The 25,630-nt window shown below is 48.4% G+C and overlaps 1 protein-coding gene across 2 annotated transcripts in view; it reads left to right on the top strand.

Annotated features, from left to right (window-relative positions):
• The window catches only part of PITPNM3 (PITPNM family member 3), a 107,594-nt gene that overhangs the window by 15,360 nt on the left and 66,604 nt on the right, over positions 1-25,630 (top strand). The window contains exons 2-3 of one of the 2 annotated variants that reach the window (XM_045375499.3): positions 3,855-3,950; positions 16,790-16,897. In XM_045375499.3, the coding sequence (XP_045231434.2) occupies positions 3,855-3,950; positions 16,790-16,897 (204 nt within the window). The remainder of the gene's footprint in view (positions 1-3,854; positions 3,951-16,789; positions 16,898-25,630) is intronic. The other variant, XM_045375501.3, reaches the window with a different exon arrangement.

The following is a 25,630-nucleotide window of genomic DNA, read 5'->3' as shown; positions in this document are numbered from 1 at the left end:
CTGTACTCACCAAGCAAATCATTTTTATTCATTTACTTGTTTGTCAAACACTTCCTGGCCCTCTTCTGTGTGGGAGCTTTGTGCTGGACCCAGAAAATGCAGAGAAGCGTAGGGCAAGGACCCGCCTCAAGGACACTGCTTCTGAGCCTTTCCCTGTTCCGGGGTCATCATGCCCATCTGCTCTGACTCTCAGGAACCTACGTGGCCTCTAGCACATCTGACTTGTGGTCCTCTCCCCCAGGAGGCTTTGTGACAGTCTTTGGCATCTGTATTCCCTTCCTCTTGAAGTTTGCAGGTGATAGAGATTGGGCAGTGGGAGGAGCCTTAAAATTCACCAGTTCCAAGCTTCCGTCCATGACAGGTCCTACCCTACCTGGTCAGGCTCCATTTCCCCTATTCCCATCCCCCTTTAATCACTGGCCCCAGCCACATGGGTTTCTTTCTGCCCCTTGGACACACTAAGCTCATGTAGGAATTTCTTTACCCTTGCAGTTCTTTCATCCAAGAAGGCTCTTATCCATGGATTCTGCACGGTCCATCCCACACTTGTGTGTGCATGAGCAGATATGCATACACACAGACACACACACACACACACACACACACACACATGCTTAGCATGTCTGGGTTTTCTCATTATTCAGGCCTCTGCTCGCCTGACACCTTTCCACAAAGGTCTTTCCCTCTAACCCCTCCTGAGACACTGCCCATTGCTCTTCTTGTTGGAAATATGACCTTTGTTGTTTTCCAAAAAATCTGCATGCTGGAGGAAGAGCTGCAGCGAACAGTTCCCATGTTCCATCTTAACATATCTGTTTTTACAGGTTCTTTTTATACAAGTGTGTATAACTGAGGTTCCCCGCACCCTAGCACCTTTCCAGAAGTTTGTTGGGCAGCCCCTGCTGGTGGGGGGAAGACCTTGTATACAGTATACATTTAAAAACCAAGGTGGGGCCAGGCACAGTGGCTCATACCTGTAATCCCAGCACTTTGGGAAGCCGAGGCGGGTGGATCACCTGAGGTCAGGAGTTCAAGACCAGCCTGGCCAACATGGTAAACCCTGTCTCTACTAAAAATGCAAAAATTAGCCGGGCATGGTGGCAGGCACCTGTAATCCCAGCTACTCGGGAGGCTGAGGCAGGAGAATCTCTTGAACCCGGGAGGTGGAGGGTGCAGTGAGCCGAGATCGCACCATTGCATTCCAGCCTGGCCGACAATCGCAAAACTCTGTTTCAAAAACAAAATAAAACAAAACACCAAGGCGGGTATGCATTTTGAAAGCAAGTAGAATAATAGTAAACAAGATAAAATATGCATTTGAAAAGAAATCTAAATGTATATTTTAACCACAAAAGAGAGTCACAATAATAAATGGGAGACATTGCGTTAGTTCAGCATTTATAACTACAATAGGTGACAAAGTTCTTTTGATGTCCGAGGCTGAGTTTCCCCACCATTTTCTCTGCGTGGATGTAGAGATCCACACGCTCAAGCCTGTCTATTCTTTAGGCTGTAATTACCACATAAGAGACACTTGAGGAAGGAAGACATAGTGTAGGAAGGGAGAGGTTTTAGGTTGAAATTATCTGGGTTGTTTATTTGACCCAGGCTGGCTTTTCCTTCCCCGCCTGCAGAATGTAAACTTTGTGAGCGTCCAATCCTGTCCTTTCATTCCCCACAGTGTTCCCGTACCCAACACAGTGTCTGTGGAATGAGAGGCCCCCTTTGATGCCCACCAGCCCCTTCCTTTTCTGCTCACCTGTAGCTGGGAGAACTTGCTCCCTCAAATGGAGCTAACTGGTCTCCCTGTAGCTTTTCCCTCGGCCCCAGACCTCCCCCTGGACCCCTGCACATGTCATCAGAGAGAATGCCTCTGTCTGTTCTCAGATGGATCCAAATCGTGCATGTTTAAGGCCACGGCATAGAGGAGCCTCTCACTGGGCTCTTGCTGTTCAAACTCAGGAACGAAATGGATCCAGATAAATCCTCAATTGACTCCGTTGCTACTTAAACTCTTGCTTCTTACTATCTAAAACTCAGGAGCTGAACAGATGAGGATAATAGGACTTTCCTGACTATCCAAATTCTTTCTTCTTAGGAACGGAAAAGATTTGGATAGCAAGGGAGGTTTGTATATTAATATAGCATGTTCACATAGTATGCAAATATAGTAGATATGATAGATTTTATACCTTTAGTATCTGTTGATTGAGAAAATATACTGTTAATATAATTCAGGAATAATTTTAAGTGATTGTAGTTTTTGAATCACGGAAATTTTTACATACATTTGCTTTATACCTAAGTATTTTGTGTGTGCTATTTTAAATGGCATTGTCATTTTCAAATTTCAGTTCATTTCTTGTATCTAGGAATGCAATTGACTTTTGCATGTTGATCTTGTATCCTACAATCCTGCTATACTCAGTTGTTGGTTCTGATGGTTTTTATTAACATAGATTTTGTAGGCTTTTTGTTTTCTGCATAGACAACAATCATGTCATCTGCGAATAAAGACAATTTTATTTCTTCCTTTCCAATCTATATCCCTTTCATATCTTTTTTCTTGTCTTATTGCAATAGCTAGAATGTCCTCCACATGCATTTGGAAAATAGTCCCGTATCCATGTTAGGAACACACAGTTGTGGTACATCTGGACTCTCAGACCCTCTTGCAGTAAATCCAGGGCCCGAGGGTGGGACATCGGCTCACACTGGTGGAGGCAGAGGATCAGAAGCTTAGGGAATCAGCCTTGTACCTAGAGGTGACCACTGAGTTGGTGCTCACTATAACCTCTGTCCTTTTGATGTCTCAGAATGTGCTTCTCACTGGGCTCCAAGCCATGAAGCACAAACTGGGTGTGTGTTTGGAAGTTTGTGGTGGGCCAGGCAGGAATGACAGGCAGGAGGGCTGTGTCCCTGGACGGCCTGGGCTGGCCCTCTCCCTTCAGGAACAGTTTATGCTCTGGAGTCTGGACTCAGGGCAAGGAGCAGTGCCAGCATCCTGCAGGGTAGGGGGTGTGGTGAACTGGGACTGTAGCAGGTATCTCTAAGGACTGCACCATCAGGCTCACCTGGCAGTGGCTGGGGAGGATGTCTACCCCCTGCTTGTTTATTGACAGCTACTGCTGGCTGGGTGGACTCCTCCAATATCAGTCAGAGTAGAAGAGTTTCAAAGGACAGTCTCTGCCAGGATTTTCATTGTACAGATGGAAAAACTGAGGCAGGTGCATTGCTGATACAAGAACGCAGGTCTCTGAGGGACAGGATGCGTGTGCCTGGTAGCCAGGGCCAGTGAAATGTGAGCAGAAGTGTGTGATTTCTGGGCAGAAGCATTTAAGACTGGTGAGATTTTCTGAGCCCTTCTCCCCTGCTTGGATAGAAACTGATGTCTCCTTTTGGGCTGGTGACATTACAAAGTGGTGGCACTTTTGAGTGACCATGATGAGCAGAGCTCCCTTCCAGCCTGCGTGTGAGTGAGAAATGAACCACTGCTGTTTAAACGTCTGAGCTCATTTGTTAATACAGCAGAGCTTCCCCTGTGCTGACTGAGACACTGCTTGGCAAAGTCACCTTGGCAAAGGCTCTTAACTACCACCAGCCTCGGTGTTAGGACTTGCAAAATGGGCACACTCATTCCTGCTCTGCTGTGCTTACTCAGAGAAGCTTTTGAGCTTCAATGACAGCACAGGAGAGGGAGGTCTCTATGAGGTCTGAGGCCTCGGAGGGAGAGGGCACAGATGTGCAGGATGCTAACTGGCCTTTAGTCTGGTTGGGGTGGGGGGTCCTGGGTCACCTCCCTCGTACTGGGGCACCATCTCAGGCTTGGTTAACAGATGTGTTTCCTTTAACAGGTGGCCCTCCCCCGGGCGGCGGTGCCCCCTGGCACCTTCGAAATGTCCTCAGCGACTCCGTGGAGAGCTCAGATGATGAATTCTTTGATGCCAGAGGTGAGTGAACCCCAATCTCACATCACTGGCTGGGTGACCTTCCTAGAAGCCTCAAGAAGAGGATCCCGTTTGGGGGTTCGCATCCCTCCCCACTCAGACGTGGTATCTGCAGCTCCACACTCCATACTTACCCATCCTGTGCGTGTGCCGAGAGCAGGGGCTCAGCCTTCGCCTGTTTGCTGTTTGAAATATTTGCTGAACCTCTACCATGTGCCGGGAACTCTGCTAGGTGCCAGGGATCCTGTGGCAATCAGTTGCCATGTTGCTGCTCTCATCAAACTTATAGCCTCGCAGGAGAGGCAGACATCCAAGAACAGGACAGGAAAATACAATGACGAACGGGGAGCATCGCCACTAAGTAGAAGTGCCACCGCTAAGTAGAAGTGCCAGCTGTTGTAAGAGAGAACAGTCAGGCCAGGCGTGGTGGCTCACGCCTGTAATCACAGTGCTTTGGGAGGCCAAGGCAGGTGGATCACCTGAGGTCAGGAGTTCAAGACCAGCCTGGCCAACATGTGTGTTCCCTTAACAGGTGGCCCTGTGAAACCCCAACTCTACTAAACATATTTTAAAAATTAGCTGGGTGTAGTGGTGGGCACCTATAGTCCCAGCTACTTGGGAGACTGAGGCAGGACAATTGCTTGAACCCAGGAGACGGAGGTTGCAGTGAGCCGACACCGTGCTACTGAACTCCAGCCTGGGTGACAGAGTGAGACTCTGTTTCAAAAAAAAAAAAAGAGAAAAGAGACGTCAGAGGGGCACCTAATTTAACATGGTGAGAAGGTTGTTAACACTCTCTCTGCAGAGCTAAGGAGGAAGACATTGACAAGGTGAAGAGAGGAAGAAAGAACCTTCCGGACAAAGGGCACAGCAGGTGTGATGGCCCTGAAGTAGGAGAGACAGGAACATTCCAGGAACTGGAGGAAGGCCGAGTGTCTAAGAGGTGGCAGGCAGTGGGGAGGGGTCTGAGAGGAGATGCTGCATGCACCTGTGAGCCGGTGCAACTTAAGATCAGCCTCGGCCGGGGGGCGGGGGCTCACGCCTGTAATCCTAACACTTTGAGAGGCCGAGGTGGGTGGATCACTTGAAGTCAGGAGTTCAAAACCAGCCTGGCCAACATGGTGAAACCCCATCTGTACTAAAAATACAAAACATTAGCCAGGTGTGGTGGTGGGTGCCTGTAATCCCAGCTACTGGGGAGGCTGAGGCAGGAGAATCGCTTGAACCCAGGAGGCAGGGGTTGCAGTGAGCTGAGATGGTGCCGCTGTACTCCAGTCTAGGGGACAGAGCAAGACTCTGTCTCAGACAAAAAAAAAATGAGCCTCATATATGCAGGGAGGGTCAGAGTTTTTGAAAGACTGTTGCCAGTGTTCAGGTGAGAGACAAGGAAGGTGGGGAAATGACCTCTGCATCTCATCATGGCCAATCCACGACATAGCAAGGGGCATTGTTGACACTGGGATTGAAAAAAAGGGGCATCCGATGGGGTGGGCATTTCAGGCAGAGATCAGCCTGAGCGAAGGCTCAGAGGCGTGAGCACCCAGGCAGGTGCACGGGCACGGGAAGGTGGAGTCGGTCTGGAATTGAGCAGAGAAGGCAAACGGGGTCTTGGAAGAGAAACAGACTACATACTGGGAATTCATCTATACCCAGAGCAGGCACTTGGGATGTGGTCTTAGCCGTGCCGTCAACTAGTTCTGTGACCTTGGCAGGTCTTTCATCTTCTCTGGGCCTCAGTTTCCCTATCAGCTCTGTGCCTCCAACAATGGAGAAGACTCAGTTTGGGTGATTTTTAGGAAGCGTGACTGGGAGGTGGGGAGCTGTTCTGACTTGAGCCCCCCCGATTCTTGGCTCTGGGCGGGGAACCCCTTCCCTGATGCCAGCCCTAAACCAGCCCATTTGGGGCCTGTTTCCCATGGGCGTCTGATTAGAGTGGCTGCCAGGGCTGAATTTCTCCATAGCAACTAACCCACAGTGAGACAACAACGGCTTCAATATTTTGATGCTTGGAAGACTTTCATTTAAAACATTTCTGCAGTTCATCAGGGCTCTGCGTTCCCAGCTGACGACAGAGGCATCTGTGGGTGGCGCAAGGGTCAGCTCCATCCCTTCGGGCCCTGCTCACCTGCCGTCCTTCCGTGAGAGCAGCTGCAGTGCTTCTCACGCTGACGGCTGTCTCCCTGACCCCTCAGTTGTCTCCGTCCTCTCCCTCCCATCTCACGGCTCATTCTGCTGTGACATTGGCCCCACTTCTCACTCCTCCCGTGTTGGTGGCCCTGTGTTTTCTTTCTCATCATCCCCCTTTTTTTTTTTTTTTTTTTTTTGAGATGGAGTCTTTCTTTGTAGCCCAGGCGGGAGTGCAATGGAGCGATCTTGGCTCACTACAACCTCCGCCTCCCGGGTTCCAGCCTGCCTCAGCCTCCCAAGTAGCTGGATTACAGGCGTGTGCCACCACGTCCAGCTAATTTTTTTTTTTTTTTGTATTTTCAGTAGAGACGGGGTTTCACTATGTTGGCCAGGCTGGTCTCAAACTCCTGACCTCAAGTGATCTGCCCGCCTCAGCCTCCCAAAGTGCTGGGATTACAGGCATGTGCCACCATGCCTGGCTAATTTTTTTTTTTTTAGTAGAGATTGGGTTTCACCATGTTGGCCAGGCTGGTCTCGAATTCCTGACCTCAAGTGATCTGCCTGCCTTGGCCTCCCAAAGTGCTGGGATTACAGGTGTGAGCCACTGCGCCCGGCCACTTCCTTCTTTTCTTCTCCCTTTCTTTCAGGATATTAGACTCTCCCCTGTCTTTCCCATCTTCTGCCTCTCCACACACCCTACAGGACCTCGTGTATCTCTGCAGCCTCCCTCCCATCTGCCCTCTTCCAGAGTATCTGCATTCCTAAGCCACAGGATCCGCCCCACAGGCTGCTGGGATCCTCTTTAGTTCTGATTTGCCGACTCCTGACCTCCTTTCCATTCTTCCCTGGACCAACGCCTTTGTGTGTTTCCTTGGCACAAGGCAGTGAGAGGTGAAGCCATCCTTTCTCTCTCTCCCAGGGGTCTGGTCCAGCACAGCCCAGCTCAGCCAGTGCTCTGTGTCTGGGGCCAGGTCATGGGCTTCTGAGCATCCCTTGAGGGGCTGCTTCCCTGCCCTCTGCTCTCCAGCCCAGGCTGCACCCTGACCCTGACCCTGGGTGTGGTCTCTGTCTTCCACGTGAGCAGGGCCTGGCACCCTGTGGCCTCAACATTTCCAACTCTCTAGTTGTGGTGAGGCCAGCACCATTAAACCCAGCCCGACTCAGTCATCCTGCACCAAAGCCTTCCAAGCTCGCTGGGTTCCCTCCATGAGTCCCTCAGATGACTCCTTGGCTGCCATGGATGTCTAGTCCAGTGGTTCCTGCATGCGTGGAGGTCTTCACAGGTGACCTTCTCCGTGTCTCCCTGCAGAGACCAGCCGGGCAGTGGGTGTCAGAGTCTCATTGCTGCCTGGGCAGCCTTCTGTCCCTGAGAGCTCCTGCATTTGTACTCCCTCCTCTGCCCGTAACCCCCGTCATGATCCCCCACCCCAGCCCACCTCACCTGATACAAAAATGACCAGCGGAATGAGAAACCCAATGGCATCTACACTGGAAGAAACTGCATTGCCAGGTACCAGCACTGACCGGGCCTGGGAACATTGTATCTCCCTCCTCAGTGCACTAATGGGGAAACTGAGGCCACAGCACAGAAGGGACCCCCCCTCAGATCACACATCAAGGTGGGAGTGCAGGGGCTGGAACCAGGGGTTTAGTGTCCAGGTCAGCCCTTTCCCTTTGACGTGTTACGGATATTGGGACCATCCTACTTCCCTTGTGGCCATCAGCCCAACCCATTGGCCCAGCACTGGGGTTCACTGGGAGAGGTCCTTGGAGCTCATGGTCCGGGAGCAGAGGGGAGTTCTGGGTTCTGGGGGTCTCTGGTTGTGTATGGAAGGCGTGGGAGGGATTAGGGAACAGTCAGGCAGGAGTATTGCGCTCTCTGGGTCCATAACAACTCCTCGGCAGGGTGCCAGCTCTTCTGGCTAAGGTGGCAGGTCTGGGGCTCAGGAGTAATTAGGTGCTGCAGGGTGGGCTATGGCGTCCAGGCTCCCAGATTCAAAAGAAGTGTCACTCCCTCTGCTGCCAAGACAGGATATCTGGGGGACCATGGCCCAGCAGTGCCGAGGTTGGAAGATGTAGAGTAAGGGAAAACCCAGAGCGGCCCGACCCATTACAAGCCAGAGCTGGGAGGCTCCTCAAGGTTTCTGAATCCAACACCTCTGACTCACTTTACAAGCTGGGAAATGCAGACTGGGGAACCTTGTTCAGGGCCACACAAGGAGGCAGAGCGGGAGCTAGAATTCAGCCTCATTCATTCACTCTTTCAACAGTATTCATGGCGCTTCTGTCCATCAAGTGCCAGGTGCTCTTTTGGGTGTGGGGGATACAGGAGCGACCTAGTCCTGCCCCAGCCAGTGGAGCTTATAGCCCAGTGGCGGTGGTAGGTGACAAATAGAAAGACAATACACAAGCAAATACATTCTATTAAGAATTACCATAGGCTGGGCACAATGGCTCACGCCTGTAATCCCAGCACTTTGGGAGGCCAAGGCAGGTGGATCACGAGTTCAGGAGTTCGAGACCAGCCTGGCCAACATGGTGAAAGACCCCCTCTACTAAAGATACAAAAAAGTAGCTGGGTGTGGTGGCACACACCTATAATCCCAGTTACTCGGGAGACTGAGGCAGGAGAATCGCTTGAACCCAGGAGGCAGAGGTTGCAGTGAGCCGAGATCATGACATTGCACTCCAGCCTGGGTGACAGGGCAAGACTCCATCTGGAAAAAAAAAAGAATTACCATAAATAAAATAACACAAAGGAATAAATGCTGCACCATATCACATATATACATGGCAAGTAAGCACGTGAAAAGATGCTCCATGTCATTCATCATTAGGGAATTATGTCATTATTGTAAATCAAAATCAAAACTGCAATGAGATACCACTACCTACTTATTAGAATGACTGATTAAAATAACTTACAAGGGGCCGGCTCATGCCTGTAATCCCAGAACTTTGGGAGGCTGAGGCGGGAGGATCACCTGAGGTCAGGAGTTCGAGACCAGCCCGATCAACATGGAGAAACCCTGTCTCTGCTGAAAATACAAAATGAACTGGGCATGGTGGAGCATGCCTGTAATCCCAGCTACTCGGGAGGCTGAGGCAGGAGAATCACTTGAACCTGGGAGGCAGAGGTTGTGATGAGCTGAGATCGTGCCATTGTACTCCAGCCTGGGCAACAAGAGCAAAACTCCATCTCAAAATAATAATAATAATAACTTACCAAGATGCGGAGGCACTGGGACTTTCAAACCTGGCTGGCGGGAATGTACGATGATACAATCATTTGGGAAAATCTATTGCAGCTGCTTAAGAAGCGAATCATACTTCACTACCATGTGACCCAACCCTTCTGCTCCTTGGCATTTCCCCAAGAAAAAGAAAGCATTTTTCCACCTGAGGACTTGCTCATGAATGTTCCCAGCAGCTTGATGGATTATAGCCCCACACTGAAAATGCCCAAATGGGCATCAGTGAGCGAACAAACTGTGGTACAGTTGAGAAGGAATGGACCATGGATATATGCAACAATATGGATAAATCTCAGAATGATCATGCCAAGTGAAAGAAGTCAGACTGAAGCAGAGTACATCCTGTATGGTTCCATTTATACACCAGTCTAGGACATGAAAACCAATCTGTGGTGCCAGGAGCAGATCAGTGGTCGCCTGGGGATGGGGAGTTGGGGGAGGAGGGATAAACAGGGGCAGGAGAGAACTTCTAGAGGGGATGGGTCCTTGTTCACTAGCTTGGTTGGGGTGACGGTTTGACAGGTATGTACATAGGTCAAAACTTACCCAGCCTTGTGCTTTAAAGGTGTGTAGTTGATGGAATGTCAATTATGCCTCAGTAATGCTGTTTAAAAAAATGGAGACTGTCCCCACCATATAACATAAAAGGACGTGATAGAGTGGGTGGCTGCTGGAGGCTCCCTGGGGTGTGGCCCTGAGATGAGAGCTGAATAATGAGAAATGCACCACCTGTGAGTCTCGGGGGAGGAGTATTCTGGACAGTGGGAACAGCCAGCGCAAAGTGATGGGAGGAATGAGCATGGCATCTTTTTTTTTTGAGACGGAGTTTCATTCTTGTCGCCCAGGTTGGACTGCAGTGGCTCAGTCTCGGCTCACTGCAATCTCCACCTCTCAGGTTCAAGCAATTCTCCCGCCTCAGCCTCCCAAGTAGCTGGGATTACAGGCATGTACCACCAGGCTCGGCTAATTTTTTTTTTTTTTAATATTTTTAGTAGAGATGGGGTTTCACCGTGCTGGCCAGGCTGGTCTTGAACTCCTGACCTCAGGTGATCTGCCCGCCTCAGCCTCCCAGCGTGCTGGGATGACAGGCATGAGCCACTGCGCTCAAACTTGGTGTCTTTGAGCAACAGCAGGAAGGCTGGTGTGGCCGGAGTGAGCCAGGGCGGCACTGGCTCAGTGTTCACTGTGGGTTCACAGCCCCAGCAAGGAGAGAGAGGGCGGACTAGACCCAGTAACCCGTAGTGTGGAAGGCAGTGGGTGTCCTGTGGACATGCTTTCCTGGCCAGGCTCAGGGTTGGCCCTGGGTACCTCTGTCCCATTCCCAGAGAAAGCCAGAGATGCAGAACTCAAAATCTGTAGTGCAGGATGGATCCTCAAAATGGAACCATGCCTGGACTTTGACTGAGCTCCTTATTGTGAGGGATGAAGATTGCTGGGTGACAGGTAGTCCGGCCAGAAGCCGTGGGTAAGAAAAGCTTCATGGACCAAGGAGGATGGGTTGACCTGTTAGAGCAGCTCAGGTTTCCCAGGGTTCCTGGCTATGAAACGCTAAGTTCTAGAGAGAAAATGAAACTGTCTTTTGAGGTCTCCATCCCTGAAGGGACGCAAGGTTGGGGCTAGAGCAGTCACTGTGGCATTGGGTGAGTTTATTTGGGGTTTGGCTAGATATACCAAGCCCAGCTCACTTTATGTTCTGTTTTTATAGCAAAATGTATGTCTTCATTTAGAAAACATCAGCTGCATCCTTCTGCTTAGATGGAAAGAACGCTCCAATTAGAGCCAGCAAACATCTAGGTACAAACGGAGGTGTCTTCATGAAATTAACTGCCAGGAGATAGTGTTACTGGAAGTCCCTTTAATTGGCAGGATGTGGATTCTTAGCCCAGCCCTTCCTCTGAGGTTCTGCATGGCCGTGGGCCAGTGGCACAGCTCTGCACCTGTGAAATGAGGATGCTGGGCTTCACCTCGAAGGATCTGTCAGTGAGGCTCCCCATGGCCTTGCAAGGCTCTGTTGGCTATGGTGTCCAGGTCCGTTCCCTCACTTGAATGGGAAATACTTCTTTTCTTTTGGTTTCCCCACCCCCGCCAGCATCTAAATAGCCCTCCCTCCATGACTATGCATAAGCAGGCCAGGCCCTGACAGTTGCAGAGACAAAAGTGCCATCAGGGCCAGGAATGGGGTGGGTATGGTGGTGGTGGTGGTGGTGGTGGTGGTGGTGGTGGAGCTAGGGTTTACTGTCAGGGCACATCTGGCACTGGGTAGCTGGATCAAGAGCAAAGTGCAAGACTGTCTCCCTCGGCAGGGCTAAGGGAACTCTCTGAGCTAGAAGCTGGAGGAGTCCTCCTTTCTGCATTTACCCCCCTGTCCGTTGTGTCCTTGGTTTCTTGCTGGGCACTGAGGTGCCCAGCCTGGCTGGTCCTCCCCTCCCCAACTCCCCAAAGTGGGAGGCTGGGGCCTGAGAAGCTGGGCTCTGTGTTGCGGAATCTGCTTGTGCCTCCAACTCCTGGTTTCCCATAGCAACTGGCAGAGGAAGGTAGTGCAGGGCTAAATCATCCCATTTTACAGACAAAGTCTCCAAGTCAGGGTCAGGTCTCACAGAGAATGGGGGGCACATGCCAAGCCTTTGATCTGAACTTTCCCTGTGATCACTTAGCCTCCTGGGGGTTTCCAACCCCAAGGGTGAGAGAGGGGGGAGTGGAAGAAAATGCTATGTGTCCTCTGGGCGTAGAGGACTAGACTTCCGTGATGCTTGTGTCACTGACTGGCTGCCGTCTGATCTCAGGCAAGTCTTGGGTCTCTGAGCCTCAGGTTCCTCATCTATAGAATGGCAGGGGTAGAAGTGTTGTCTCCTGGAGGGAGTGGAAGGATGTCACTGTGGGAAGCTGCATGATTATTCCTGGGCCAAGGAGCCATCACAGAAGCAAACCACAGGTGTGCCGTGGGCCCCCACTCTCCCCCTACCTTTCCCCCCATTGGGGGAGGGGAAGTGGAAAACAAAATGCCATGGAACCAGGCCCAACGCGTCTGGGGATGAGCTGTGCAGGGACTGCCCCTCACAAGGAAGAGGGAGTTATGGTATTGGCTATGGGGGGCTATGGCGGCACGTGATGGGCAGTGCAAGGTGAATGTGAGCAATCTTGTGGCCCAGAGCTCCAAGCAATGCATGTCTAGGTCCTTGGAAAAGTCCATGTTGTGGGTCTGATGATGGGCGGTACTGGATGGGCCATCTGCAGAATGTGACCAAGCCCTCGGCTCCATGAGCTGGAGGTGAAGCCTTCCTGGCATGAGAAAAGGAGATTTTTTTTTTTTTTTTTTTTGAGATGGAGTCTCACTCTGTCACCAGGCTGGAATGCAGTGGCGCGATCTCAGCTCACGGCAACCTCTGCCACCCGGGTTCAAGTGATTCTTCCACCTCAGCTTCCCAAGTTGCTGGGATTATAGGCGCCCACCACTATGCCCAGCTAATTTTTTGTATTTTTAGTAGAGATGGGGTTTTATCATGTTGGTCAGGCTGGTCTCGAACTCCTGACCTCGTGATTCGCCTGCCTCGGCCTCACAAGTCCTGGGATTACAGGTGTGAGTCACTGCACCTGGCGAAGACAAGGAGATTTTTTACTCTGGAGTCCTGTCAACAGTAGAAACAGAAGCTCCGGGGTAAGAAGAAAGGCTTTCCTTATAGCATTGGAGGTTGTGCTTACAGGAGTATAACCAGGTTTTGGCCAGGGTGGGAGTCAGTCTGTGGTCAAGGCCAGGGCTATGGTAACAGTGGATGAGGCTCAGCCTGGAGCTTAGTCAGAGCTGGGTCAGGTCTCAGCAGGGTGAAGTACATGTTAAAACCATGTCCGCAGCAGAGATCACCAGGACAAGGATTAGCATGCAAGAGACAGTCACCAGAAGGTGAAAAGCAAAATCAACCAGGGCGTTTATACAAATGAGCACGGTGTGGCTCCACAGGTCCTGTTGGAGGCTTGTCCTACAATGTGGGAAGCAGAGCAAAGACTTCAAGCTGAGCCCTGCAGCTCCCCTCTTTGCCTGAATGGCTCCAAAAGGAGATATTGCTGCTGCTGCTTCCGTGTGTGTGTGTGTGTGTGCGTGTGTGTTCTTATTGCTTCTCAGGAGACAAGCCCATTGTTGCCGGAGTGAAGACGTAAAGGTTGAGTGTGGGAGAGAAAGCATGTTGGGGAGTTGGGAGGGTACACAGAGCAGCAGAGAGACAGGGATGGGCGGAGGGGCAGGGAGTGTGAGAATGCCAGAGAAGGTACGAGAAAGCAGAGAGTGAGAGGGAGCAGGAGGGAGAGAGGGCCACACACACATGCACACACATGCATATATGCACACATTCACACATGCATGTACACAGTCACACATGCATGTACACACATGCACACAGTGTACATATGCACTCACACATGTACACACACATGCATGCGCTCACACATGCATGTACACACATGCACACACATGCACATATGCACACACTCACACATACACATGCACATGTGCACACACACATAGCAAGAGAGAACAGGGAGGGGAGGGAGAATACCCTTAGGGAGCAAGGGGCTGGAGAGATCCTGAGGACAGGGACCAAGGGAGACAAAAGAGAAATCCATAGAGAATGAGAGAGATCAAGAAAGAAACATACCCAGTCCAGTAAAGTGAGACCCAGAGAAAGGAAAGAGAGAAAGGTGCTGGGGTGAGAAGAGAGCAAGGCTATGCATTCGCGTTCCACCCAGAGAGAGATACAGATGTGGCAGGCAGCACGGGAGAGCTTGGGAGAGGCCAAGAGAACTACAAGGACCAAGAGAGACACAGACCCATAGAAAGGGGTCCAGAGAGCTCAGATCTCAGTGAGTCAGGGCCAGATGTAAAGCGTGAGAGAAGCATGCTGAGACTGTGGGAGAGAAAGACATATTTGATCGGAAACAGACAAAAGCCCAAGAGCCAAAGATGGAGCAGGGTTATACTGGTGATTAGGAAAAAAGGGGAAAGAGGCCCAGGCCGTGCAGGAGTAGGCATGCTCAGACCTCCAGAGCCCTGGGAGACCCCACAGGGTTCCACTAGCCTTGCATGCACCACTGGGACAGGACTTATGGCACCGTAGAAGAAATGGGAGCTAGGATATGCTGAGCGCCTGCTGCATACCTGCCGCTCCCAGCTCATGTCAGAGGTATTTCTATCATGTTTTTCACAAAACTGGATTCCAGCAGGGGGGAGGTCGTGTCTCACCCTGCACACAGTAGGTGCTCAGAAATCTATTCACCATAGATTGAATGCTAGAATGAACAAACGGATAGCTCCATGCGTGAGTAACTGAACCAGGAGACAAAGAACTCAAGGTGGTCATCAGGCTGATCCTGATTACCTGACTCTGGAGCTGGGCTAGCATGTCACAGGGGCCGACAACAGCAGGAGTGGAACCAAGAGTGAGCGTAGGGGCATGACACCCACGCTCCTGCTGCTGCTGGTGGTGATGGTGGTGATGACACCATCGTGCAATAGCATCTCAGCCTGTGCTTTTACGGTGGGGGGGGGCACTCTTATAAACACCTTACCTGCATCATCTCACTTAATCCTCACCACAATCCGATGACACAGGGACTACGATGATGTCATTTTTTAGATGAGGAAACTGTAGTTGTATTGCTAGCAGATGGTAGGCCCAGGATTGACAGCAATCTGTCTAACGCCAGAATTGAGCTCTTAACCTCTTCATAATTCTGCTTCCCGAAGAATAATATGACCTTATATTTGTTTACAGCACCTCAAATTGTGTTGTATCTTCAAATTTGTTGTAGTATTTGTCCTCACAGCAGCTTGCTAGACAGAGCTATCGAGCCAGAGTCGTTATTGCTGTTTAAAAGATAGGAAAACAGACACAGTGGTGGAGGGTGTGGAAAAGCACAAAGCTCACATGCAGCAGGATCTGCACTGGAACCTGGTCAGGGCTCTGCCCAGTACGGAATAAACCAGTTCCCAGATGGAACACGCCAGGCTCAGGAAATTGTCCGAATGTGTGTGGTGCCTGGCTGGAGTGTGGGCAGCCAATACAGGATGTCCAGGGCAGGCTATCAGGATGGCAGGATTTCAGGACTCTTGAAACCGTATACCTGGTTTTGAATCCTGACTCTAGCCAGTGACCTTGGGCAAGAATTCCTCAGCTACTGTGTTCCTCAGTTTCCTTGTCTATAAAATGGGGATAACAATAATTGTACCTTTTTTGTATTGTTATGAGAATTGAGTTAATATTTGTAAAGCACTTATACTAATCTCAGTGTGTGGTAACGGTTAGATAATTGTTGTTAAGTCAATCAAATAGATACATAAAATAAGACAGGAGGAGATGTCCTAACAAGAACTGGGGGTCTGGTCAACTGAGCTCTAGAGTGAATCAGAACTCTGGACAGCTCCCAAAGCTTCAGATCCACCATATTGATTCCTTCTGTTGGTAAAGTTCTTTGGCAGTGAAATGGATCTCAACCCTTTGTTCTTAATTATCATAAGGTTGGAGATTGTCCTCAATACCCTTTGATGTCTGTTCTGTGAGGGAGGGCACAAAGCTCTTCACCAGAAAGGCACATCTGTTTTTGGGCAAAGTGTGGGGAGGACAGCACACGTGCCTAAGGGATTGTCTTTGAAGAAATGTCCCTTTGTAGGACGAGGGATGGTACTAGATGTGTGTATGCAATGTGTGGGACCCCGGGCCTTCTTTTCAGTGTGGTTATGGAATCTTGCCCCACTGGTTTCTCCCAGACGAATCACTATGCTCAGACAAGGAAAGAACAAGGATAGAGACAGGGTTGAGGGGAGGAGTGCGAGAGAACGGAGGCTTTAAGAGGGTCATAAAGTTCAGATGGGGGCTAAAGGTTCCATACAGCTCAAAGCTTCCTTAGAACCAGAAGGTTTCTTCTCCTCCAGTTACTCATCCACTCAACTCCTGGTGGTGAGCTACTTCTCATGTGATGACATCACCATCATGGCTGTCATCTGTGAGCACCTGCTCTGCACCAAGACCTTTACATCCATTATCTCATTTAATCCTCACAACACCTCTGTGGCCAGATCCATTTTACTGACGGGAAAATCGAGGGTCAGAGAAGTCAGTAATTTAAGGAAAAACTGCTTGCAAATGACAAGGTTTTGCTCTTTCTTCCCAAACACACTGACTTTCAAGAGATACTGCCCTCAGTGCTAGGAATGGTACTTTTTATGGGGTTTCAGGCTTTTTGTTACTTTCTTTTGCTGTAGCACGTGGAGGTCCAGTAGAGTACAACAGTATCTTCTTGCAATGACAAATCTCTGAAAGTCTTGTAACTGTCTAGCTACAGTACCTAGTCGAGGTACACCTCAACTCAAGGAAGAAAGAGCATAAGAGAAAATGTCTCTCAGACATAAGCTCCTGATCAGGCTACCTATCCCTAGCTGCACCTGCTCATGCTCACCACTGCTTCTTCCCACAGAGGAGATGGCTGAAGGGAAGAATGCCATCCTCATTGGGATGAGCCAGTGGAACTCCAATGACCTTGTGGAGCAGATCGAGACCATGGGGAAACTGGACGAGCATCAAGGTGAGATTCTGCTTCTCTCATGACCAGGATGTGCACATAGGTGTGTTGCAGGGTGGGCTGTAGGGCTGGCAACTGGGGCTGGGACTTGGGTCTTCTGTGAAGAGTCCATCTGCCTTGGTTCCTCCTTCATAGCATCTCTGAGATTCTGCCACCTACAGGAACTCTCATGGGGACTTCCGTAGGGTTTTCTGTGGCAGAACAGCCCCAGGGTACTTCAAAAGATCTTCCTTTGTCCATAGAATGACCACCCCAGTGGCACGGGTGGTAAATGGCAGGTGCCTGGGTCCAAGCTCCTTGGACTGCCAGGTCTTTGGTATTGGAATCTGCTGAATAAGGAGGGTGACAGTTGGAGAAGCCTTTGAGCAGGACAGGAGCTGACGTCTAAGGGGAAAGAGAAGGACAGCAGTGAGAATCAGGATTTCCTTTGGCTGAGCTGTTGAAGAAGGAGTATATGGCTGGGGATTAATCCAGGAGGCTTTCTTTGGAGAAGAGTTTTGACCAGGAGTTTGATCAGCCTACAAAGCAGGCTGATTCTTTTTGGCATCCATCTATCCATCTGCTTGGCTATTGTTCATCACTCACAAGCTCATTGAGCACCTACTGTGTGTAAGTGCTTGGCAGGAGCAACCAAAGGTGATTCATCTGAGACCTCTGTCTTGTGATGTGTGACACTGTATAAATCAAGATATATGCATCAGGCTTAAGCTGAGGGCTGTTAGCTCAGAAGGGAGAGGCATGACTTTCAGGAGGCAGGAGAGGGGATCCAGGAAGGGCTCCTGACAGTGAAGCAATGGGGCAAGGCTTTAAAATGCAAATGGACAGCGTGGCTGAAGAAGTCATAAAATCTGAGCTAATATATGGAAAACTGAACCTCAGAGATCTTCAGCTGAGGGCTGTATTTGATTAATGTTACAATGGAGTGAGAAGCAGAGCCAGGGCTAGAACCACATCTGGGATGCAGGGTGCTAACCTCTGTACCTGTTACCCTCAGGTTGGTTTCTTCCATCCCTCGTTCCCCACCCCACATACCACTCCTCCTACTTTATTTCTTCCTCATCGTCTCTTCTCCTTCCTCTCTTGCTCCTGTCATTCGCAGTTGTGCTCTGGCCCAGAGTTGCCAAGTGGGCAAGGCCATGCTCTTAGGAGGTGTTCAGTGAGATGGTCCTGGCCCAGCTCACAAGAACGGCTGCCTAGGTGGCAGCTGTCTTGGTGGTGACCATCTTGTCCTGTCCCTGTTCCTTTTCTCATCCCCATCCCTGCCCCCTTGGTTCAGAGCTCTCCTCATGCCAAAGCACCCATCCTGAGAAATGGGCAGGCTTGGTGTGGTCATCCCATCTAACCAACAAAGAACCCAGGCTCAGAGGAGCCACGTCTTGTCCGAGGTCCCCCAAACTGGTGGCAACATTAGGCACAGATTCCTGGCCTTCTGATTCCCAGTCCAGGGCTTCACCTCCCTGACTGGACTAAGGCTTGGCACAGTTCTGGGCCCTAACAAAGTCAGGCTCAAGGAACCATGAGTCTGAAAGGAAAGGCGCCCTGTACCACTGTCCCATCCATGAGAAGGGGTGGGGGGCTCTGAGTCTGGCCCCCAAGGGCAATCCAGAGACAACGTACCAGTCTTCATAGCCATGTATCTGCCAGTGGGTCCTTTGCTGCTCTTTCCTTCATCCTGAGAACCCAGAGGGGGCCTAGAAGGGGTCATGGATTCTAGGTCCTGCCCCACAACAGTGCTTGTAGCCTTGAAAAGACAAATCTGGATTGGTACCACGCATTTGGCCATCCCCTTCCCATCCCCCACCCCCACTTGTCTGCTAAACAGTATATGACTCAGACCCAGTGTGAACTAAGGGCTTTCGGGTGAGCAAGAGGCAGAGTGAGTTGGGAGCGCATGGGAGGGCAGGGGATGAGGAGGCATAGCGGGAAGTCCAGGAGAGAGGCAGAAGCTGCAGTGCTGGAGTTAGAGAAGCCTGGGTTTGAACTTCAGCCATGCCACTCCATGACTTTGTGGTCAGGAAAAGTCACATCACCTCTCTGGGCTTCTGTTTCTTCATCTGCAGAGTGGAGGACTAGTAAAAAAGCTGCGATGATTAAATGAGATGATATTTGCAAAGTGCTTTCGATAGCAGGTCATTCTTATAATGATGGAAGGGGGAGAAGCATGGCCAGTCTTGCACAAGTGGCAGCCCTCACAAATGCTTCCTGGTGCTCAGGCACGATTGAATGAAGGGCAGTGCTTGCCTGAGTCCGAGGGTTGGTGGTGTTTCTTCCCAGTACAGAATGGGGAGCGGGAAGAAGAGAGGAAAGATGGTAAGCGGAAGAGGAAGCCAGCTGGATTTCCAGCTCCTTCCGAGTCCCGTTCTCATGTGGATTCATAACGTGAATTCCCACAACATGACAGAACACACACATTCATTTCAATAGTCATTTATGGAGCCATCACAGAGGCTCGACCCTGTGCCCAGTGTAGGGGGAACAGAGACAAGCAGGATGGCCTTGTCACTCCTTAGAAGCTTACAGCAGAGTGGAAGCGACAGATCAGAGCCAGGGGTTACTATACAGTAAGACAGGCTGGGTCCAGGCTCTGAGAGGCTCTGGGAAGTGTCTTGGGGAAAGGAAGATCCGTGAACGCTTCCTGGAAAGGAATGCAATCGAAATTGGTGGCATAGACAGAGCGGATCCTCCTGTCTTCTTCAAGTTTCCTGCCCTTAGACACAGGGCTCATTCCAGGCATCCCCCGCCCTCATGCTGGACACTCTGGTCAGTCACACTGCCTCCATGGTGCTCCAGCCACCTCCATGGCAACTCCCTGCTGTATCTCTAGCCAGGACCTTTCTTCTGGGCCCCACCCTCACATTTTCGGTAACCTCCTGCTAACCTCTACCCGGATGTCCTAAAGACTCCTTATGCTCCACACATTCCAAAGGGAGCCGACCTTCTTCCTTTTAAGCCTGAATTCTGTTTTGTATTTCACCTTTTCTCTCCCTCACCATTTAAGTCATATATTTCATCAGCACTTTCAGACTGCTCTCATCCCTCCAGTTCTCAAGGGTGCTAATTCTGCTCTGTGTGTGTGTGTGTGTGCGCGCGCGCGTGCGTGTACACTAATGTACCTCATGGGTTTTGTTTCTCGTTTGTGATTGTGAACTCATCTTGGTCACACGTACCTCTCTCTTCTTTTTAGGGGGAGTCTTGTGTGCCCTAGGTTGGGAAAATGTCCTCATAAAGACCGGCCTTATTTTCTTTCCTGCTGGGCCTGAGTGTTTCACTAATCTTGAATATTTTATAGGCTAAATTTATAGTTTAGAGTTTCCATTCTACATGGGTGGTGTAAATTTAGACCCTACACCCAGAAGTGGCACAGGCTTAGGGTTTTAATTACTCATGTGTGAATTTTCTCTCTCACTGTCTGTGAATGGTTTCTTTGCCGCTTCCGCTAGGAAGGTTCTTTTTTTAAGTTCCTGTAAGGATGGAATGGCCCTTCAAGGGTCCCTGCTGTAAAGTGGGTGCCACATCAGCTCCTTGCCATCCACAGGCTGAAGTCGGGTTGGTGGAGTTCACAGTGCGGTTTTTAGGCTCTGATCCCGGAGCCTCTTTCTTTATTCGTCTGACTCATGGGATTCACGGATCTCCTCTATCTCAGCTTCTGCTTTCGTCTCTGGATTCCTTTTTTTGTTTCTGGCACTGTGTATCATACATTTTTTATTTTAAGCTTGGTTCTATATTTATCTTTTTGGCAATATATGGCCCAGTATATATGTATATACATATATGTGTATATGTGTGTGTATATATATATATTTTTTTTTTATGGAAAGGGATCCTTTAGCATGAGCTGAACACCCAGAAGCATGTTGTTATTACTATTATTTTACAATTGTTCAAATATTATTATTATTATACTGTTATTATTTTTGCAATTATTTGTCTTATTTTTGTGTAACATTTCTTATTGTAGTAAAATATGCATAACATAAAATTTACCATTTTAACAATTTTTTTTTTTTGAGATGGAGTCTTGCCTTGTTGCCCAGGCTAGAGTGCAATGGCACAATCTCGACTCACTGCAACCTCCGCCTCCCGAGTTCAAGTGATTCTCCTGCCTCAGCCTCCTGAGTAGCTGGGATTACAGGCATGCACCACCACGCCCAGCTAATTTTTGTATTTTTAGTAGAGACAGGGTTTTGCCATGTTGGCCAGGCTGGTCTTGAACTCCTGACCTCAAGTGATCCACCTGCCTCGGCCTCCCAAAGTGCTGGGATTACAGGCGTGAGTCACCACGCCCGGCCCATTTTAGCAATTCTTAAGTGTACAGGTCAGTGGCATTAAGTCCATTCACATTGCCCTGCAACCATCACCACCAACCATCGCCAGAACTTGGTCATCCTCCACAACTGAAACTCTGTGCGGGTCAAAGACCAACTCCCCATTCTCCTTTCCCCAGCCCTTGGTAAACACCATTCTACTTTCCGTCTCCATGAATTTGACTTCTCTAGGTACCCTACATATGTGGGATCATTCAGTATTTGTCCTTTTGTGTCTGGCCTATTTCACTTAGCATAATGCTGTCAAGGTTCATTCATGTTGCAACAGGAATCAGTACTTTATTCCATTTTGGGGCTGAGTAACTTTCCCTTGTATGGATATACCACCTTTTGTTTATCCATTCTTCTGATGATGGACGTTTAGGTTGCTTACACGTTTTGGCTACCATGAATAATGCTTCTACAAACATAATAAATATCCATCTGATTTCTTAAATGTATCCTTACTGGAAAAAATCAAACGCAACAAATAAAACCAAAGTCTCTCCTTTAGTTATTCCTTCAATTACAGACCTCCTTGCAGAGTTGAACAATGTGGAGGATATCTCTCTAGAGGTCGATGGTATTAGACATTAGTGCTGCAACTTACCTCTTCCCTCACATTTAACAGAAGATCTTGGAGAGCTTTTCATATGAGTAAATATAGATTCACTTCATTATCTTTACCTATACTATAGTATTCTCTACCATAGTTGTACCATAATTTATTTAACCATTCTGCAGTGATAGACATTGGAGTCTTTCATTATTGTAAGAATGCTTTATGGGTTTAAAGTATAAGCATTCAAAATTGCAATAGGTACTGTCAAACGGTTTTCCAAAAAAGGGTGCAAATGTATATTTGCACACCAACCATGGATTAAGTTAGCCATTTCCCCACAATGTGTTACCAGATTTGATATTATCAAACTTCCACATTTTATCTAACGGCTGAGTGAAAATGTTTTCTTGTCTTGCTTTGTCTTTACCCGGTTTCCAGTGAGATTGAACATCTTTTCATAAATGTGTTGACCGATCCTATTTTCTTTTCTCTGAATTTCTTAAACACCATTTTTGCCCATATGCTATTGGATTGTTTATCCTTTTTACTGGATTTTAGGAGATCTTCATATATATTCTGGATGTAAATTACTAGTCTGCTATGTCTTTGAAATATTGCTACTTCGCTGACATTTCTTGTTGGTTTTAATAGTTTGTCAGTTGATTCTCTTGGGTTTTTCCTAGTTAGAGCATCACATCATTTAGAAATCTTTTCTTTCTTTGTTTCTTTTTTTTGGAGACAGAGTCTTGCTCTGTCACCCAGGTTGGAGTGCAGTGGTGTGATCTTGGCTCACTGCAACCTCTGTCTCCTGGGTTCAAGTGATTCTCCTACCTCAGCCTCCCGAATAGCTGGGATTACAGGCGTCCGCCACCATGCCCGGCTACTTTTTGTGTTTTTGGTAGAGATGGGGTTTCACCATGTTGGCCAGGCTGGTCTCGAACTCCTGACCTCAAGTGATCTGCCCGCCTCGGCCTCCCAAAATGCTAGGACGACAGGTGTGAGCCACTGCACCCAGCCTTGTTTACAAATCTTAACAGTTATATTTTTGCCAGTATTTACTCTCCCTTCTTATTTTTCCTTTTAAACTGCATTGCATGGGATCTCCAGGTCAACGTAGAGTGACAGAAGTGGTCGCAGGCTTTCTGATTGGACTCAGTACTTCCTGACTGAAGTGCTGTGATGGAAACATCCCAGTGTTTCACCAGTAAGCATGACCCTCGCCCGAGGATTCCAGAAATACCCCTCATCAAGTTGAAAGCAATTAACTTCTGAAAGTTATGACTTCTTTCTCATTCCCCTCATTGTTCCTTTGTACTTTGTATTTTTCCCCTTCCCTCCATCCTTCTCTCTCTCTCTCTGTCTCTCTCTCCCTCTATTCTTAGTAAGTTTTGCCAAAGGCTTACCTATTTCAAAGGTCTTTTCAAAGAAATAGCTCTTACTTTTATTAATCAGTTCTATTGTCTACCGTTTTCTCTAGTTTTGTAAATTAACATTGCTTTTATTTCATTAATTTTTTCCTCCAGATTTATGTGATTTGTGCTTTTCTAATTCTAGAGATAGGAGCGTTTTAATCCTGTTTTTAAAATGACACACGCACAGTTGCCTTCCAAGAGAGGGTCCTAGCAAGGTTACTTTTTTTTTTTTTTTTTTTTTGCTTTTTTACCCATTACCTTTTTTTTGGTAAAATTTACAAAAGTAAGCTTTTGGGGGGGGATAATCTTTTCCTTAAAAGGACCCCAAAATTATATAACCTTCAGTCCCCAGAAAAGCTGCATCCAGCCATATTGGCCACATTCCACAGGGTTAGGATAAGTCGCCCTCTCACTGTCCGTCATGTCTACAGAGTTCAAAACCTCCATGTTTCTCCTCTTTACACAAAGAACTGTTGAGAGCCGTGTACAAGAATCCTGACAAATAGATTTTTTTTCTTGTTAATTAGCCATTTTATTCCACTATGATCAGACCATGTGACCCCAAAGTGATATCTTTTTGAAATTCTTTCTTGTCTAAACCATGGTCTTGTGTGTGTGTGTGAACGTTCCTTATGAGTTAAAAAATAGATACATTATCTACACCGTATATGTTGGGTTACAAATTCTCTGTAAAATTTAAGCTATTATCAATACAGTTTTCTCCTTCCCTTTTTCCTGTTTTTTATTGACACAATCAAATTTCTTATATATCTCCTTTTTCTGCAGTTCTAGAAACGTACAGTTTTAACACACATTTGAAAACTGGTATTTTTGGCCAGGCGCAGTGGCTCATGCCGGTAATCCCAATACTTTGGGAGGCCGAGGTGGGAGGATCGCTTGAGCCCAGGAGTTTGGGACCAGCCTGGGTAAGAAAGTGACCCCCGCCTCTGCAAAAAATTAAGCAATTAGCTGGGGGTGGTGGCATGCGCCTGTGTTCCCAGCTCTTCTGGAGGCTGAGGTGAGAGGGTCGTTTGAACCCAGAAGGTTGAGGCTGCAGTGAGCCATGCTTGCTCTACTGCAACACAGCCTGGGTGATAGAATGAGCCCCTGTCTCAAAAAAAAAAAAAAAATTAAAAATAAAAACTGGCATTTTCTACCAGAGTTTGGATTAAGTCAGTAGCTCTATCTATCCTATCCCCTGAACAGGGAAGGACGTTGGTACCTTTCTTCTTCCTTCTCTTCCTAAATCCCCAGCTCCCATGGCCCCTGTCCGTTTGGTTTCATGTTGTCAATTCTTATTTCAACTTAATGATAAGTTTTGCTATTTTACTTTTGGGGAGGGTTTTGTTTTCTCATCATGGCGGCTTTGGCAGTGACAACTCCTCCCCCACCACCTCCTCCTTCTCCTTCTTTATGGGTTAAGTATTTTGAGCTATGATTTATAGTCAGTAAAATTCGCCCTTTATAGCATATAGCTCTCACTGCTACTTCCTCAATTCCCTGACTTCCTCTTGGATTTACTTTCTTTTTTCACCAGCATGTCTCTGCTAGTAATTCTTTCAGGTAGGAACTGTGGATAGCAGTTTTCTAGGTCCTTGCATTGCTAAACGTGTCTTTATTTGGCTTGCTCATTTGAATGCAAGCTTATCTGCCTCCATAATCACGTTCCCAACTATCTCTGCAGCTATTCCTCCATGGCCTTCTTGAATGTAGTGATGTTGCTGAGAAGTCTGAGATAAATTTGATTCTCATTCCTTTGTGAGTAATACGGTTTTTACTCTTCCTGAAGATTTAAGTTTTTAAAATTTTTTTTCTTGCTTGCTTTTTTAATAGAGACAGGGTTTCACCATGTTGCCCAGGCTGGTCTCGAACTCCTGGCCTCAAGTGATCAGCCCACCTCAGCCTCCCAAAGTGCTGGGATTACCGGTATTCGCCACCATGCCCAGCCTTTAGGTTTTTAAGTCTTTCTTCCTTGTATTCTGAAATTTCAAGCCATGTTTCTGAGTAGGTGTTTGTTGTGGGGGTGTTTGTTGGTCATGTCGCACCTGGTTGTACCCTTTCCCTGCTGTGAAGCCTTCTTTTCATTGTTTCTTTAAGTATTTCTCTGTTTTATCCTTCCAGAGACTTTTCTAACCACATGTCACCTTGTTCTTCTTATTCATATTTCTTGGTCCTTGGTGCATTCTGAGAATAGGTCTTGGCTCTAACCAACAACTCACCCATTTTCTCTTCATCAGTCTCCATTCTGCAGGTCAGCTCTTCTGTATTGCGTTTCGTTTTTAGAGATTGGGTCTCATTCTCCTGCCTCAGCCTTCCGAGTAGTTGGGACCACAGGCTTGCACTACCACACCTGCCTAATTTTTTGTAGAGATAGGCTCTCGCTGTGTTGTCCTGGTTGGTCTTGCTCAAGCGATCCTCCCGCCTCAGCCTCTCAAAGTGCTAGGATTACAGGCGTATG

Source organism: Macaca fascicularis, chromosome 16, assembly GCF_037993035.2.
Source record: "Macaca fascicularis isolate 582-1 chromosome 16, T2T-MFA8v1.1".
Classification (NCBI taxonomy): Eukaryota; Metazoa; Chordata; class Mammalia; order Primates; family Cercopithecidae; genus Macaca; species Macaca fascicularis.
The sequence above is the reverse complement of the archived record's forward strand: the minus strand, read 5'-3'. Positions and strand labels throughout refer to the sequence as shown.